The sequence below is a fragment of the Gymnodraco acuticeps genome, unplaced genomic scaffold, assembly GCF_902827175.1.
Source record: "Gymnodraco acuticeps unplaced genomic scaffold, fGymAcu1.1, whole genome shotgun sequence".
Lineage (NCBI taxonomy): Eukaryota > Metazoa > Chordata > Actinopteri > Perciformes > Bathydraconidae > Gymnodraco > Gymnodraco acuticeps.
Window position 1 is genome coordinate 3,125,739 of NW_022992250.1, and position 13,823 is coordinate 3,139,561.

At 41.1% G+C, this 13,823-nt stretch overlaps 1 protein-coding gene across 6 annotated transcripts in view; it reads left to right on the top strand.

Moving 5' to 3' along the window:
* The first annotated feature begins 3,685 nt into the window (after nucleotides 1–3,685).
* The window catches only part of gabra1 (gamma-aminobutyric acid type A receptor subunit alpha1), a 29,598-nt gene continuing 19,460 nt past the window's right edge, over nucleotides 3,686–13,823 (top strand). The window contains exons 1-5 of one of the 6 annotated variants that reach the window (XM_034206580.1): nucleotides 3,686–3,957; nucleotides 6,233–6,335; nucleotides 10,666–10,778; nucleotides 11,774–11,841; nucleotides 13,578–13,798. In XM_034206580.1, the coding sequence (XP_034062471.1) occupies nucleotides 6,256–6,335; nucleotides 10,666–10,778; nucleotides 11,774–11,841; nucleotides 13,578–13,798 (482 nt within the window). In that variant the 5' untranslated portion in view covers nucleotides 3,686–3,957; nucleotides 6,233–6,255. Of the gene's footprint in view, nucleotides 4,017–4,434; nucleotides 4,968–5,315; nucleotides 5,469–6,232; nucleotides 6,336–10,665; nucleotides 10,779–11,773; nucleotides 11,842–13,577; nucleotides 13,799–13,823 lie in introns of those variants that run through there. The other 5 variants (XM_034206584.1, XM_034206583.1, XM_034206581.1 and 2 more) reach the window with 5 other exon arrangements.

Below are 13,823 nucleotides of genomic sequence, written 5' to 3' on the forward strand. Positions count from 1 at the left end.
TAATATTTATACACATTGTGTTTACAAATCATGACGTTTAATTGGATGAATATTTGAGTGTGAAATAAAAAATGGTTACATTATGAAGTTACCTGCAGAGAATTCCAGACAATCCCGAGCTTTAGCTTTGGATTTAACTCTTCATGTTGTCCTGCGTTGTGTTGTGCATGTGTGTTTGTGTGTGCATGCGTCCAAGTAGATGGATGTCGGTGTGTGAAGCTCATTCCAAAGCCTTTACCACAGCCTTTAACTTAAGGATTGATATTATTTTGGACCACTGCAATATAACATTTTACTTTTATTACTCCAATGATTATTATTTCTCACGGAGCAATACTTTGAATTGTTTATGTTGCCTATTCATGTCCAGTTGTGAGAATAAAAGTAGCTGGTGGACCTGGATTAGGTACAGTATGCTTAGCCACTGTACTTATACACTGTACATTTCAGTCAAATACTTATTTTAAATTAACGTTTTTGACTGTCTTGTGTTGTGTCCATTGAACATTTGTATTTAGTTCAGTGCACTTGCATTGTTTTATATGAGGTATAACAAGTACAATCTGAAGTGCCTAATGCTGTCAAACTCAGGTCTTTAAATACACAATTAAACAACACTGGTTTATGCTTTCCAGTGCTGTTAACATCAGTAATGAAAATAATTCCTCATTTGTCTAAAATAATATGAACTTCAATGTTAAAAGAAACATACCTATCATAAGTTGTGCAACATCCTATTTTAAGAAATAACTGTTTAAACCTCTTCACCATAGATGTTATAAATTCTCAATTTTAGCAGATGTATAGGTCTGTGATTGTGTACACATAAAGTAAAGCTATATTAATGTGTTCACATGCAGTCTGTATGTGAACAATATGCATTGTCTATGTGTGCATGTCTGTTAACATGAGATATAATGTTCTGGTAGGTATGAATGTGAACTTGTTCCCCTGTGTGTGTGAGTTACGCTGGACCTTGTGCGACACAGTGATTCAGAGGAGACGCAGCTTATGGCTGATTGCAGAGAGCAACTCACAGAGGGGAAGCACTATTTTGTCTTTAACAACAGCCTGATGCATTCCTCAGGACGACTGATTGAGGCAACTCACCCTTAATTCTCTGCAGAAAGGGATCCACAGGCTTTAGCCACAAAACTGCCTGAAAGTATAGATACCCTGCAATTTGTCAGAATCAACTTCTGACACTGACGTCAAAGGGCAATCTAAACACACTGGTTCCAAACTTTGTTCATCCCCGATTTTTTTACTGTGAGTTTCTCGTCCTTTTGCTACCAAATGCCCATAGCACCTCACTGAAACACACATTTGGAAAGTCTCTATTAGCCTGATCCAGATTGGATGGATGAGGGATAACAGATGATACCAGGAGCTCGAAACGAAGGGAATGAGACACTGTTAAGCAGGCACAAAGGTTCAAGAGACTGCTGGCACTGTGACATGAAAAATACTCAGGGGCGAAATAACGGCAAGCAGAAATCAAGCTTTACTGCAGTAATTGAAGGGAACAAACTACACTTGGGTTTATCCATGTCACCTGCTAAAGTCTCAGTCTGAGGCCAGATGGGAGCACTACCTGCTGCATACTGGATAGAGATCCTCATCACCGAGGAGCAGCCCGACCGCGCAGGAGCCACAACATACCGCTGACTAACAGAGCCTCAGGTATCCCAGGTCCAATATCACATGCCAGTTAAGACATTCCTCCCTTTTCAAGAGTGGTTCATTCCACAAAAACTGGAAAATCTGTAAAGCCTTGCCCTGCTTTTATACATTTTAATATACTATTAATGCTTGAGATAATCTGAGGTTGAGATCCTTTTTTGTTTCCTGCAGTGTGGTTGCGGACCAGCACTCTTAAAGAATCTGTGCTAGTTGAGAATGTGACAGTGTCATTAGAAGCCTTGTGTTCACTTATAAAAAAAAAGGTCAGGAAATCCTTTCAGGGTCACCAGTGTTCAGAAGGCCACTTTTGCTTTGAGAGTCAACAATCCCTTTAAGTGCCGGATAAAAGCTCTATAGGACGCCCGAAGGAGCAAATGGTTGTGCACTTGAATTTGTTCACATGAAAACACTGATATAAACTGCAGTGTTAATGAATTCCCTTTAAAAGGGACACTAAAAACACACTGATATATTAAACGCTGATTGGGCACATTCACAATTAAAAAAAATGATGTCCTAAAACAGAGTGACACCAATGTTCAGTGTGAATACACAAAGTTGTTATGACAAGATTGACTCTGCCACATATTGATGTTGAATATGAACTCACAGCAGTTGGTAGCCTACTAAGTGTGTGTGAAACGGAACAAATGATGAGCACATATGGCCCCCGTGATAGATGCACACACACAGAGGGAAAAGGGGGGGGGCGTATTCCGTCAATATCAGTTCTTTTAAAATATAAAAGCACTGCGAGTGATTATTTATCCATAACCTGCACATCTCTCACCGAAATTACCGTCATCCATCTCTTTCCGTTTAGTTCTCACACACACACACACACACACACACACACACACACACACACACACACACACACACACACACACACACACACCCACACACACACACACACACACACACACACACACACACACACACACACACACACACACACACACACACACACACACACACACAACTTTGCTTTTCGTTCCCATCAGCTGCCCAGAGATGGAGCTGTTAGTGGGCAAGACGCCTTTGCTGGTGTCTATTTGTTAGAGCGGCATCGCTGAATGTTCGTCTTATATGATCACTTGCAGTGTTCTGAAAAAGCTGTGTTTTGTTGCCCACGAATAACTGTTCCTCGTTGGCACAAATGAAGGTTATTAAAACGTGAGGAGGCGTGCAGAGAGACCAGAGCTATATACTTTTTTTCCTCCTCTCCACTATCCGTCTCGGGTGTGCGCGCCAACACAACTCGCACGCGGGCACGTGTTGGTTATGCATGCCCGCACGTGCACGCGCGCGCACAGGCAAATCGAGTCACATGCAGCGGTTGCGTCTGGCTTTAAGGAGGAGGGAAGCAGCTTGAAATGATACTCCACTTGCATTACAATAGCATTAATTCTGCGGGAGGAGCTCGGTGGGGTTGTGGAGGGGTTTCTTGTTGTCATTAGTCAAGAAATGTGCGCGTGCAACCACAGCATCAGGTTATAGGAACAATATGAGAAGAGCTCAATAAGAGAGGGGAGAAGTCCATGTCAAAACATTCGGGTTGATTTCTTGTCATTTGTGTCATTATTTTAAGGTTTCACAATGTTTCTATAATGTTTGTCCTGAACGTGGAACAATCTCAGATAGATAAATAGATAGATGGATGAGAGAATACAGAGGCACGTATAAGCCAATGACGTCCCTCATAACTATAACGCTCATCCACTACTTTAACTACGCGCGAGGAGACAACACACATACACACAAACACGCACACTGAGGAAACGTTGCACTGCAGACCAGACTGACGTGACTACACTGCCAGCTCACTATGCCTGCTCTGATGAAAATAAACCCCCAGTCAGAACTGAAGGCGAAAAATGAGTTGTTCCTCTGTCAAAAGCATTCCCAAATCAACAGCTGGGATTTATAGGAGGCTTATGCAACCATGAATTACGATGATGTGATATAAACTGCCCATAAGAATGTTCTTGTTTTCCTTTTATACCTCCTGCTGTAGTCCTTGGAGATGAAAATGTCTTCTGATTTGTAGTTTAACTTGAAATACGCAGATGACTACAAAAATATACGCTGGGTATCATCAGCCCAATTTTTTTTTCCCTGCCTTGCAGATGCACGCGGCTCAGCGCTCCTCGCCGTTCTCAGCTCTGTGTGGAGTGGCGCGGCTGTAGCAGCAGAATATTTGGCTGTAAACTGAGACACAGTGCGGTTGTCTCGATGCGAAACGCAGGCTTTTAGGAGACGGTGAGTGATACGGTGAGTGATTCGAAGAGGATTTTATTGCAGAGAGAGGCTCGTCTCATCAGTGCAAGCTGGTGAGGGAACACGATTTTCTTTACATTTTGGAGGTGTCTTTTCCCCTTGCTTGTGTGCGCGCGTATCCGAAGCCGTGTAATCCATTCGTGTTTCATTCGCTTCTTTTTTGCTTCATCGTAAATAGTCACTGTCCGTTTTATGACTATTACTCATGTCAATTAGATGCCCTAGCTGTCTTGGGTTTTTCAACGGTCTTTTGATGTATGTCAGTTTTATCTCCTCGGAAATCATCACGTATAGGAGCGAGACAGAGAAAACACGATGGGGGAAAAACAAGGGATCCCAGTTGAAAATGTAAGAGCATTTTTGTATGGCAGCCACTAAAAAGAGATTAGGGGCGACAGCAGTGGAAGTTAAATTGTGCTGCATATAAAATGGGCGGGCTAGTCTTTATATTAGGTTGGTTCAGCCTATTCCAAAATGAAATGGTCTGCGGTTGGACACAGTCTGTTTGCCATGCACTTTATTTACAGGCACTATTGATGAACTAACTGTTATTTTGGATAGGGACCTTGGTCCATAGACCAGATGTGTTAGTTTAGTGGAACATTTTTGTTGTTGCCGACAGACTGAGAGAGTTCAACTCACTACAGCAGCACCAATGAACAGTGAGAGAGACCTGCGCATATCGTCAGCAGCCGCTTCTCCAGCCTCAAGCTAAAATTCGTCAGATCTGAGATCACAGAGGATCTTTCTCATTCAGTCCGGCTAGAAAAGATATTCTCAAAAGTTTGGGGATATAGCCAGCGGACACCGAATATACCCCGACTCGTCAGCTGTAAGTGCTATTCTCAATTGTCTTGCCTTTTCATCAGGCAGAAGAAGGAGAGAGGGGAGTAACACTCGGATTTAGAAAGGGATGGTTTGTGTTGCTGGACACCGCTAGAAACGAAGACGAGTTTTATTGGGGAGAAGGGGAGTTCGTCGTCGAAATTAGGACCGTTTAACAGGTATGTTATGGCAAAGAAGAACCATTTGATGTTTTAAACGGGAGACATCATCACGGACGGCGCTCAAAATAAAACAGCATCAACGTACATTTGCTTAATTACTCCGCCACGCACCAATTGGATCGCCATGCATGCATTTAGAGCAACCTTGCAGGGATGCCAGTTGCATGCTTAATGTCTACCCAGCTCGACTATGTGCATGTATTGTAGGGAAGAGGGTGACATTTCCTCTGAATAACTTAGAAAGTGTGCCTGTGCGGGATTTTCTGATCCAATCGTTAATCTGCATCATCCCCGCTTTGTCAAATCCTTGTCAACCAAAGGATTTATTTCATTTTTATTTCATTTTATCAGATTATTGTACGTCCACTGACTCCCATCCACTCCCAGTGCACCTTGGAACATCACAAGCAAGTCGCAGGGGCATTGTCTTCTATGTGGGCTGTGTTTCGCGGCAGGATTCTGTGGTCGTGTGTGAAATGGTTTAGCGCTTTTCTATAAGTAAGTAATTGGTCTTCGCGTGGACACATCGATTATCCCTTCAAAAATGGACCGTGAATGTGTTTTGCATGCACAGTAGAGCAGGCTAATTGCTTACATACTTTATGAACCGGCAGACATTATTGCTTAATGATTGAGGAGGACGCGAACGCTGTTTTATTTAGGTGGATTTGGTTTGATATTGCGGTAACGCGCTGTTCACATTGCAGGGCATTAGAGGAGGCTGTGTACAGGTGCTACGAGCTCACGCAGGGTGTTATGTGGTCGATGATGTGTTGCCTTCTTATTTCGTCTTAATTATTATGCGCTACAGATGCAGCCATATCGTATGCGTGTGTTGTGCGCGTCAGTTATGAAAGTCGTTTTTCCACTGGGTCCCTTTCTGATGATCGAAATGCTGAGCTGCTATTTAAATTCGATCCCCCACATAGTTATGGTGTCTGTCAATGTGACACATCGTTTAAAATGATGATGTGAAATCTTTGGCGGGTGCGTGTGTCAAGTGGCATGTGATGGCCCAATGCATGTGGCAGGGCCATTTGGTTTGATTCATGTGCTGTCAACGAATCTGTGAATTAAGAGCAAGGGACCAACAGCCTAATCTTTTAAGGAACAAGCCTTTATCTACACAATAGCTGTTTGTGTTTAACACATCTGCATGTTTGTTGACTCTTGAAGAGAAGAGATGTTTGGGTTAATGGTGGAACATTAACTCACATGACTTGGTAATGATGTCAATTATCCCTCTATTTGACCTCCAACAGTGAAAGGTCCTCATAACGCAACTATGGGTGGACGGAGCAGGACGGCCTTTCTGTGTCTGTGGGCTTCCTTACTTGTGGCCAACAGCGTTCTAGGTGGGAAAAGGTAAGAACAAAACTTTTATTTACAAATGCATGTATGTATGTTTCATTAGGATCATTGGATAATCCTAAATATATGACCGCCACACTAGACATGCACACTTTTCATATGATTTGGTTTTGAAGCCTTTTGCAGAGTTAGAGATAAACGGTCAGTGGATTTAAATATTGTTTATATGATTGAGATGTTAATGGAATGATGTGATTGCGCCTAGTGACATTTGGAGGACAAACTCTAAAGACCACCTTGTGTTAAATGCACTTTTGTTGGAGGAGAATTACAGTTTATTATTGGTCTCAGTTCTTGCCAATGGTCTACTTGCTAGTAAATATGTCAGTAAATCAGTCAGCCAGCGAAGGAGGCAAATTACATTACATTACATTGCATTTAGCTGACGCTTTTATCCAAAGCGACTTACAATAAGTACATTCGACCAGGAAGACACAACCTTGAAGAAAACAGAATCATATAAGTACATCAGGTTTCATAGAGCCAAAACATTTCAAGTGCTACTCAACTGGCTTTAGATAAGCCAGTCCTTTATTAGTATATAAGTGCTTTGTTAATAGTTCTATCGCTCGAAGTGGAGTCGAAAGAGATGAGTTTTCAGTCTGCGCCGGAAGATGTGCAAGCTATCTGCTGTCCTGATGTCAATGGGGAGCTCATTCCACCATCTTGGAGCCAGGATAGCAAACCCACGTGTTTTTGCCGATGGGAACTTGGGTCCCCCTCGCAGCGAGGGCGCAGCGAGTCGTTTGGCTGATGCAGAGCGTAGTGCACGCGCTGGGGTGTACGGTTTAACCATGTCCTGGATGTACGAAGGGCCAGATCCATTCGCAGCAAATGGTGGTACACCTGCTGAGTTTCAATTATATCTTCCTGCCTAGTGTTCGGTATATTGGGTTACACCCTTACAAAGCAAATTCACTGTGGTTGTAACTGCATCCCCACAGGACACCATGCTTAGAGTTGCATGGAGGCAATAATAAATGCAACACAGGGAAGAGGTTAGAAGCCAAAATCACAACCTTCTTCCTCCCCTTTTTTCCTTCACTAGTCTTGTGGGACAACATCTACATTCTCAGTTCTCAGACCTATAGACTGTGGACAGTGGGTGATGTGTGTTGCATTGGGGCAATTGGCAAAGATGTGTGCATGTGTTTCTGACGGTGACTGTGGGGATGGTAGGGTTGATGTTCCAACACACATCTCAATATCAACACTGAGGTGTCGGATGTCGTCTAACAAGAAGTAGACAAACATATTGAGGGAAAGACGGAGAGTGATTGGATAAGAGGTGGCAGTAACTCACTGTCATATGTCTGCAACTGCATTAATTCCCACTGGAGTCAAATTCTGGGCAGCCATGTAGCAAACCTCAAAATATCCTAATTTGACAACACTCTTTGGATTAACGTGGATAATTTTGACATTGAACCCTACATTAAATAAGAACGCAGACTATTTACAGTCAAAAATAAAACACCAAACATGCAATTCATTAGCTGTTGCAATGGCATGAGATCATTTTAGCTCTTTCGTAATCTTGGAGAGACTCAAGAGATCAGGCTTTTCTGCATGGTTGAATTATTCAGTAGAACTGTCAGAGGCAGTTCACTTGAATGGCGATGTCTTGAGATGGACCAGCTCGCTTCTCTCTTAGTGACAACAACTACACCACAAAAACACACATGCATATAGTACACAGTACATGTTTCATCTTACACGCCCTGAGCGAGAGCAGAACACAGATGGAACCTGTCCTATTTTAAATGTATGATGAACTACAATACGTCATGATTTCCCACTGGTTTGATTTAACTGATTCATTAAGGTTGTAGCTAAGGTTTTGGATACTGACTAACAAATGGAAGGTTTGATTTACTGGGTCTGATGTGCTGAATGTTGAGCACATTAGAGGACATGTAAAAGTACTGATTACTTTACTGGGGAACTGTCACTGCAATCTGCAAAGCAATTATCACCGAAAGATTTACTGTATAATCCAGTCCCTCTTTTGAAGTCAAATACAGAATCTCACACACAGACGTACACACCTTGGGGGATTTCAACAAGACACGCTAATCAGGAAGACCTAGCACTCTGCTACAGTATGTTGCCAACGAAAGAAATTGCCTTATAATTAGATATCCGAGTGACGAGAGCGAAGGGGACTGAGAGGGAGGAAGAGAGAGAGAGATGTACAGTAAAATGGAGAAAAGGGGAGAGAGTGAAAGAGAGACATTGGCAAAGTGAGTGTGAACGGCACTGTTGCTGTTCAGATGACCTGTAGATGGGGATGGTGTACAATGTTTTATGAGGAAGTGGCCCCTGGCTGATAAACATGTGTATTCTTCCACATCACCTTTCCTCTCTGCTTTCTTTTCTTTTTCTTGACATACAACCCCCAACCACCTGTATTTCCCATTTACACTGTGAAATAAAGCCATGTGTTATTCCATCAGTTCCTAATGTGTAAAATGGTTGCTTTCTACTATAGATTATGACTTGTCAGTACCTTAAACCAATGAAAAAAACAGCAGCCTTTCATTCAAAGACTGCAAGGTCAAAGAGTAAACCTTATAAAAAGTGTTTTTTCCACTGATTATTAATCACTTTTTTTTACTTTGATTTGTTTTCCTTGTATTTTCGTGTATTTAAGTACGTTTTAATTATTGTTGAACTTGAAAGAAATACAGGACATCCTGACTTTTTTTCTCGGTTGGTGGAGAGAATTACAAAAGGACTGTAACCCTTGGAGTGGACCAAAAACTGCTTTGGTGTTTTGTTCTGATATAGGGCAAATTAAAATTGCCTTAATGAATATGAAAAGTATGAATAATAATCAGAATCAGAATTCCTTTTTTGTCCCACATAGGGGAAAATTACAATAAGGAAGGGAAGAGGAGATTGTGTTTTATTTTAGCCTGTCAATGGATGCAAGTTATGTTTTTGTATATACATCATTGGCTACCAAGACCAAACAAAACAAAACAGACCAGTTATTGTTTTGAATGTGAATATTTCAAAGCTGTTACCTTCAAGACTGACGTTAAACAAAATTGCTCATTGCAGTTTCCACAGTTTAAATGCTGGCTCAGATAGTTGCCTTTTTTTGGCAGATGGAAGGACGCTTGCAAATTGAGCAAAATCGGTTGCTGAGAGAAACACATTAACCATTTTTATACAAATCCGCGTGTGATGCGGATGTGGCAGCCTTATTTAGAAAGCAAAATGTTTAGCGGCTCATGTCCAATCCAACAGCTTTGAACATGAACTGTTTACACTTTAATTTCCTAACCTTTTCCCAACCTCGCTCTTCTTCCTTTTATCCGCCTCACATCCATCTTTTTTATCTCCAATCTTTTTTTATTTTCTTTGTCTTTCTTTGGAGCTTTACTCACATGTTTCTCCAGAAGCCACTTTCCATCCCTCCTACTTTTCCAACCCTCCCGTTGCAGGTCCCTGCTAAATAATCGTGATGACCTCTCCCTCTCCTTGGAGCAGTTACGCTTGCAGAGCTTGTTTCCAAACACTTTCTGTTTATTTAGGATGCAATCAAACCAAATGCTATTGGCATGAAAAGAGGGAGAGGATGATTCCTTAGAGGCATACAATGCCTAGTGAGAGACTTTCATCTGATTATTATCAGCCCTCACCCACATGCAAACATATGCATGGTATGTACCAAAGCTTGTGCGTAGACCCTAAGCCTATGCATTTCTTTATTCGGGTGTGAGAACACACACACACTTTCCTGTCGTATCCTGCCTTTATACAATGTAATTAGGGGCCATATTCCTGATTATGAGTGCGTTGAAATATTTATGCGGGGAGATGCTTCAAACTCTGCTCTTGCAATTACTGATTGTCACTGTTTTCGGCATTGCTCTTAGCATTTTGTTTCATGTTGTTCATAAAGCACATTCAGCAAGGCCTTTGTAGTCTGAAAGACCATATTATGGTATAAATAATGTATTATGATTTCTCTATTCTCTCTGTGAGATTGTGTCTGCGCGTGGGTGCACTGCACGCTCATGTGTGCTTGCATGCCCATTTTCACATTTGGATGAAAATAACTTTAACACTCGTCACACTTTCCGAAGGGATAATACAGGATTATCTGCCCTTTGGCAACAACAGTAAAATGCGGCAATTTTGTCAATTTTTTCAACAGAGCTGTCCTGCTAACTACAAAGCAGGGATCTTTCTGTTTTGTCTTGATATACAGTATGATTCATATTCAGAGTTTGTTCTTACTCTTTTGGAAGTTTTGAATGTGGTTTTGGACTCTAGCTGTGACGACTTTAAATCTTATTCTTTGCTTTGCCAGCTCTGGGACGAACGGCATGACAGATGAACAGAAAGATAACACTACAGTGTTCACCAAGATCTTAGACAGCCTTCTGGATGGCTATGACAATCGCCTCAGGCCAGGACTGGGAGGTCAGTAAACCCTTTGTTCCCTCACAGTGACTGTTTGAATATTTTTCTTTTTTTTCAAATGTCATTGGAAAAAACCTCTACAAATAGCTTTATTTTCACATGACTACAAATAGAAATATCCACATGACTACATCTTGTGGAGGTGGGTTTGCTTTGACTGTCAGATTGTGTGTGTTATAATTGAAAAAAATAACCGGGGACTTATTCTTCAACTGCAGCTTTTGTAAAACAGTGAATTGCCATAAAGCCAGGACTTCTAATATAACACAGTGAATGACATTTTATCGTGTGGGCTGCTCTTCACTCTATTGTCAACTGACCATTGTAAGAGAGAGAAACAAAATGTCAGGGAGACTGAGACAGATCCAGATAATGGAACATGAGAAAAATAGAGAATAGGAAAGAACAGAGTAAAAGGGAAAAAAGAGGAGAGATAATGTGAGAATTGGTGTGTGAAGGACACCGAGGACTGTGTGATGTAGCAGGCATCAAACCGACAGGCGAATAAAACCAAGCCTGCTAAAAGTTCAGCAGCTGAGGGGAAGAAATTATGGTTTATGATAGGTATCATTCATAAATCATGCTGTCGTATTTTAGTTTCAGAATCGCAAGAAACCAACCCTAACCCATGCATCGCCTCTGCCACCAACTCCAATTGAATCCCCAGTAGACCCATTTTGGTTATCAGTATTATGGGACCAGAGTGGTATATATTCAGTAACAGAGCAATGTGCACATTTATGAAGGGATTGAACCACTGGCCCGGTAATGGAGCTGACACTGAAACCAATACCAGCAGAAATGGTTATCGATCTACAAAATGGACGTTTTTATTGTGGTGTGTTTATATTTTTCCAATTTATGTGTGTGTAAATGTGTTACATAATGTTGAATGGATCAGAGGCTACAGCCAGGTAGGCTTGTATTAACAGGTAGTTAGGGGCTAATGAATGCCACTGATAGTCACTCACTCTGGCAATTTCCTGCTTCAACAGAGCGTGTAACTGAAGTCAAGACTGACATTTTCGTGACTAGTATTGGGCCAGTTTCGGATCATGAGATGGTAAGACTCTTTTTGCTTCTTTAAATGTCACCAGTTGCCCCCTTTCCCTGTTCCTCCACCCTCACCCCTGTCTTATAAACTCTCCAGGCAGACTGTTGTGTAAACTGTCAAATAAGTATTCATTTGATGATTGATTCCATTAACTCCTGATTTGTTAATAAAACTGTTACATGTGTGAAATATATTTCCTTGTGCATGGTTCGTAACCCAGCTCTACATAAATGCCACCCCGTCTCGTTAATACGACTGCATGTGACTTTTATGTGTTGATATATGCTTTAAAATTTGACCCTAAACAAGTTTTAAAAAAAGTTTAATGTAAAAGATAAATAATAATAATACTAATAATGTTCGGGTCTACACATATGCTGATCTGTCTCTACTAAAAAATACAGAGCTAACTAACAATATATTACAATTGAAGAACTGAATGTGCTGTAATGTAAAAGTAATTAAAGGGCAAAATATAATTACAGGGCAAACATAGCACAACCAATATGTTATGTATTGCCTTTCTTTTTTAAATTCAAGCTGTTATCATATTCCAAATGGATTGTTCTAGTCATTACAGAATAGTGAGATGATTTGGCAGTAGATGGCAATACAAATAATAAGCTACGATTCCATATTGAAATAAAATGCTACCTAAAAATATTGAGTCATCATATTTATGTTTTGCTTAGTCTTCTTCAGTATGCTACCTTAAAAAAAAGCTGTGGGCCGCTCCAACATGAGCATGATCTGATCTTTACTCTCTGCACTGGAAACCAATTAATCTCATCCAAATGTCTCACTGCCTCTCCTTTACCGCTTTAAAAAAAGAAAGGACTTCTGTTATCTGCACGTAAAGTGTGGTACTCTATTTGACATAATCTCAGTTAATTGCAGTGGCTGACATGCGGGCCAGGACTGTTTTTCTGCTGTGTTATAAGGCCAGATGGAAAGCCGAAGAACAATTTCTCCATCTCCAGCCTTTCCCTATCCCCCTATATCACCTCAAAGCTCTGTTTCAGCTCACACTAATTATCTTACGTGGGCCAAGTGGAATGGGGGAATAAGAGAACAAAAGAAAAACAGGCTGCGCTGTAATTTTTACAGCCTCTCTTTACTGTGCCGGGCAGTCATGTGGAACCATTAGAATCTGCTCTCAGCTATAGTCATTAGCTGCCTTCAAAATGAAATGTCTTCCTAATTTTGTTGTCCAGTGCTTCCTTTTTGTGTCCATTATTATTTAGATTACTAAGCGAAGAAGTTTCCCTAAAGACAAATGCTAACAATGATCATGTTTGGCACTTCCAAACAATGCCCCATTTGCATACATGCCATTACACTGACCATAATTGTGTCACAATTGTGTCAACATTTAATAGAAAAAGCAACCAAACATATAACTAAATAAAAATAGAGAACAATTACTATACTTAACATTAGAGGCATTCTTTTATAAAAGATACCAGCCAGGAAACCATGCACCTCCCTATATTTGTGAAAGGCTTTAACACGAAGAGACAGCTACCAGCAGGGAAACAAGGCCAAGACTAACATGAGAAAGTCAAAGTGACATGAGGATCAGAAAAAGAAACATTGCAAAAAAAGTAGAAAAATAAGGTTACTCAGCATCTTGAGCCAGCAGCAGTAGATGGAGGTGGAAATAAAACAGCTACCGGGTTGGGGGGGATGTTTTATGTTTCCTTCTTGACTTTTATAATTCTTTACCCCTTACTGTGCACCCGTAGGAGTACACTATTGATGTCTTCTTCAGACAGAGCTGGAAGGATGAAAGGTTAAAGTTCAAAGGCCCCATGGCCGTGCTACGTCTCAACAACCTGATGGCCAGCAAGATCTGGACCCCCGATACCTTCTTCCACAACGGCAAGAAGTCCGTGGCTCACAATATGACCATGCCGAACAAGCTGCTGCGAATTACAGAGGAAGGAACTCTGCTGTACACCATGAGGTAGGCTGACTGGATTTTAAAAATC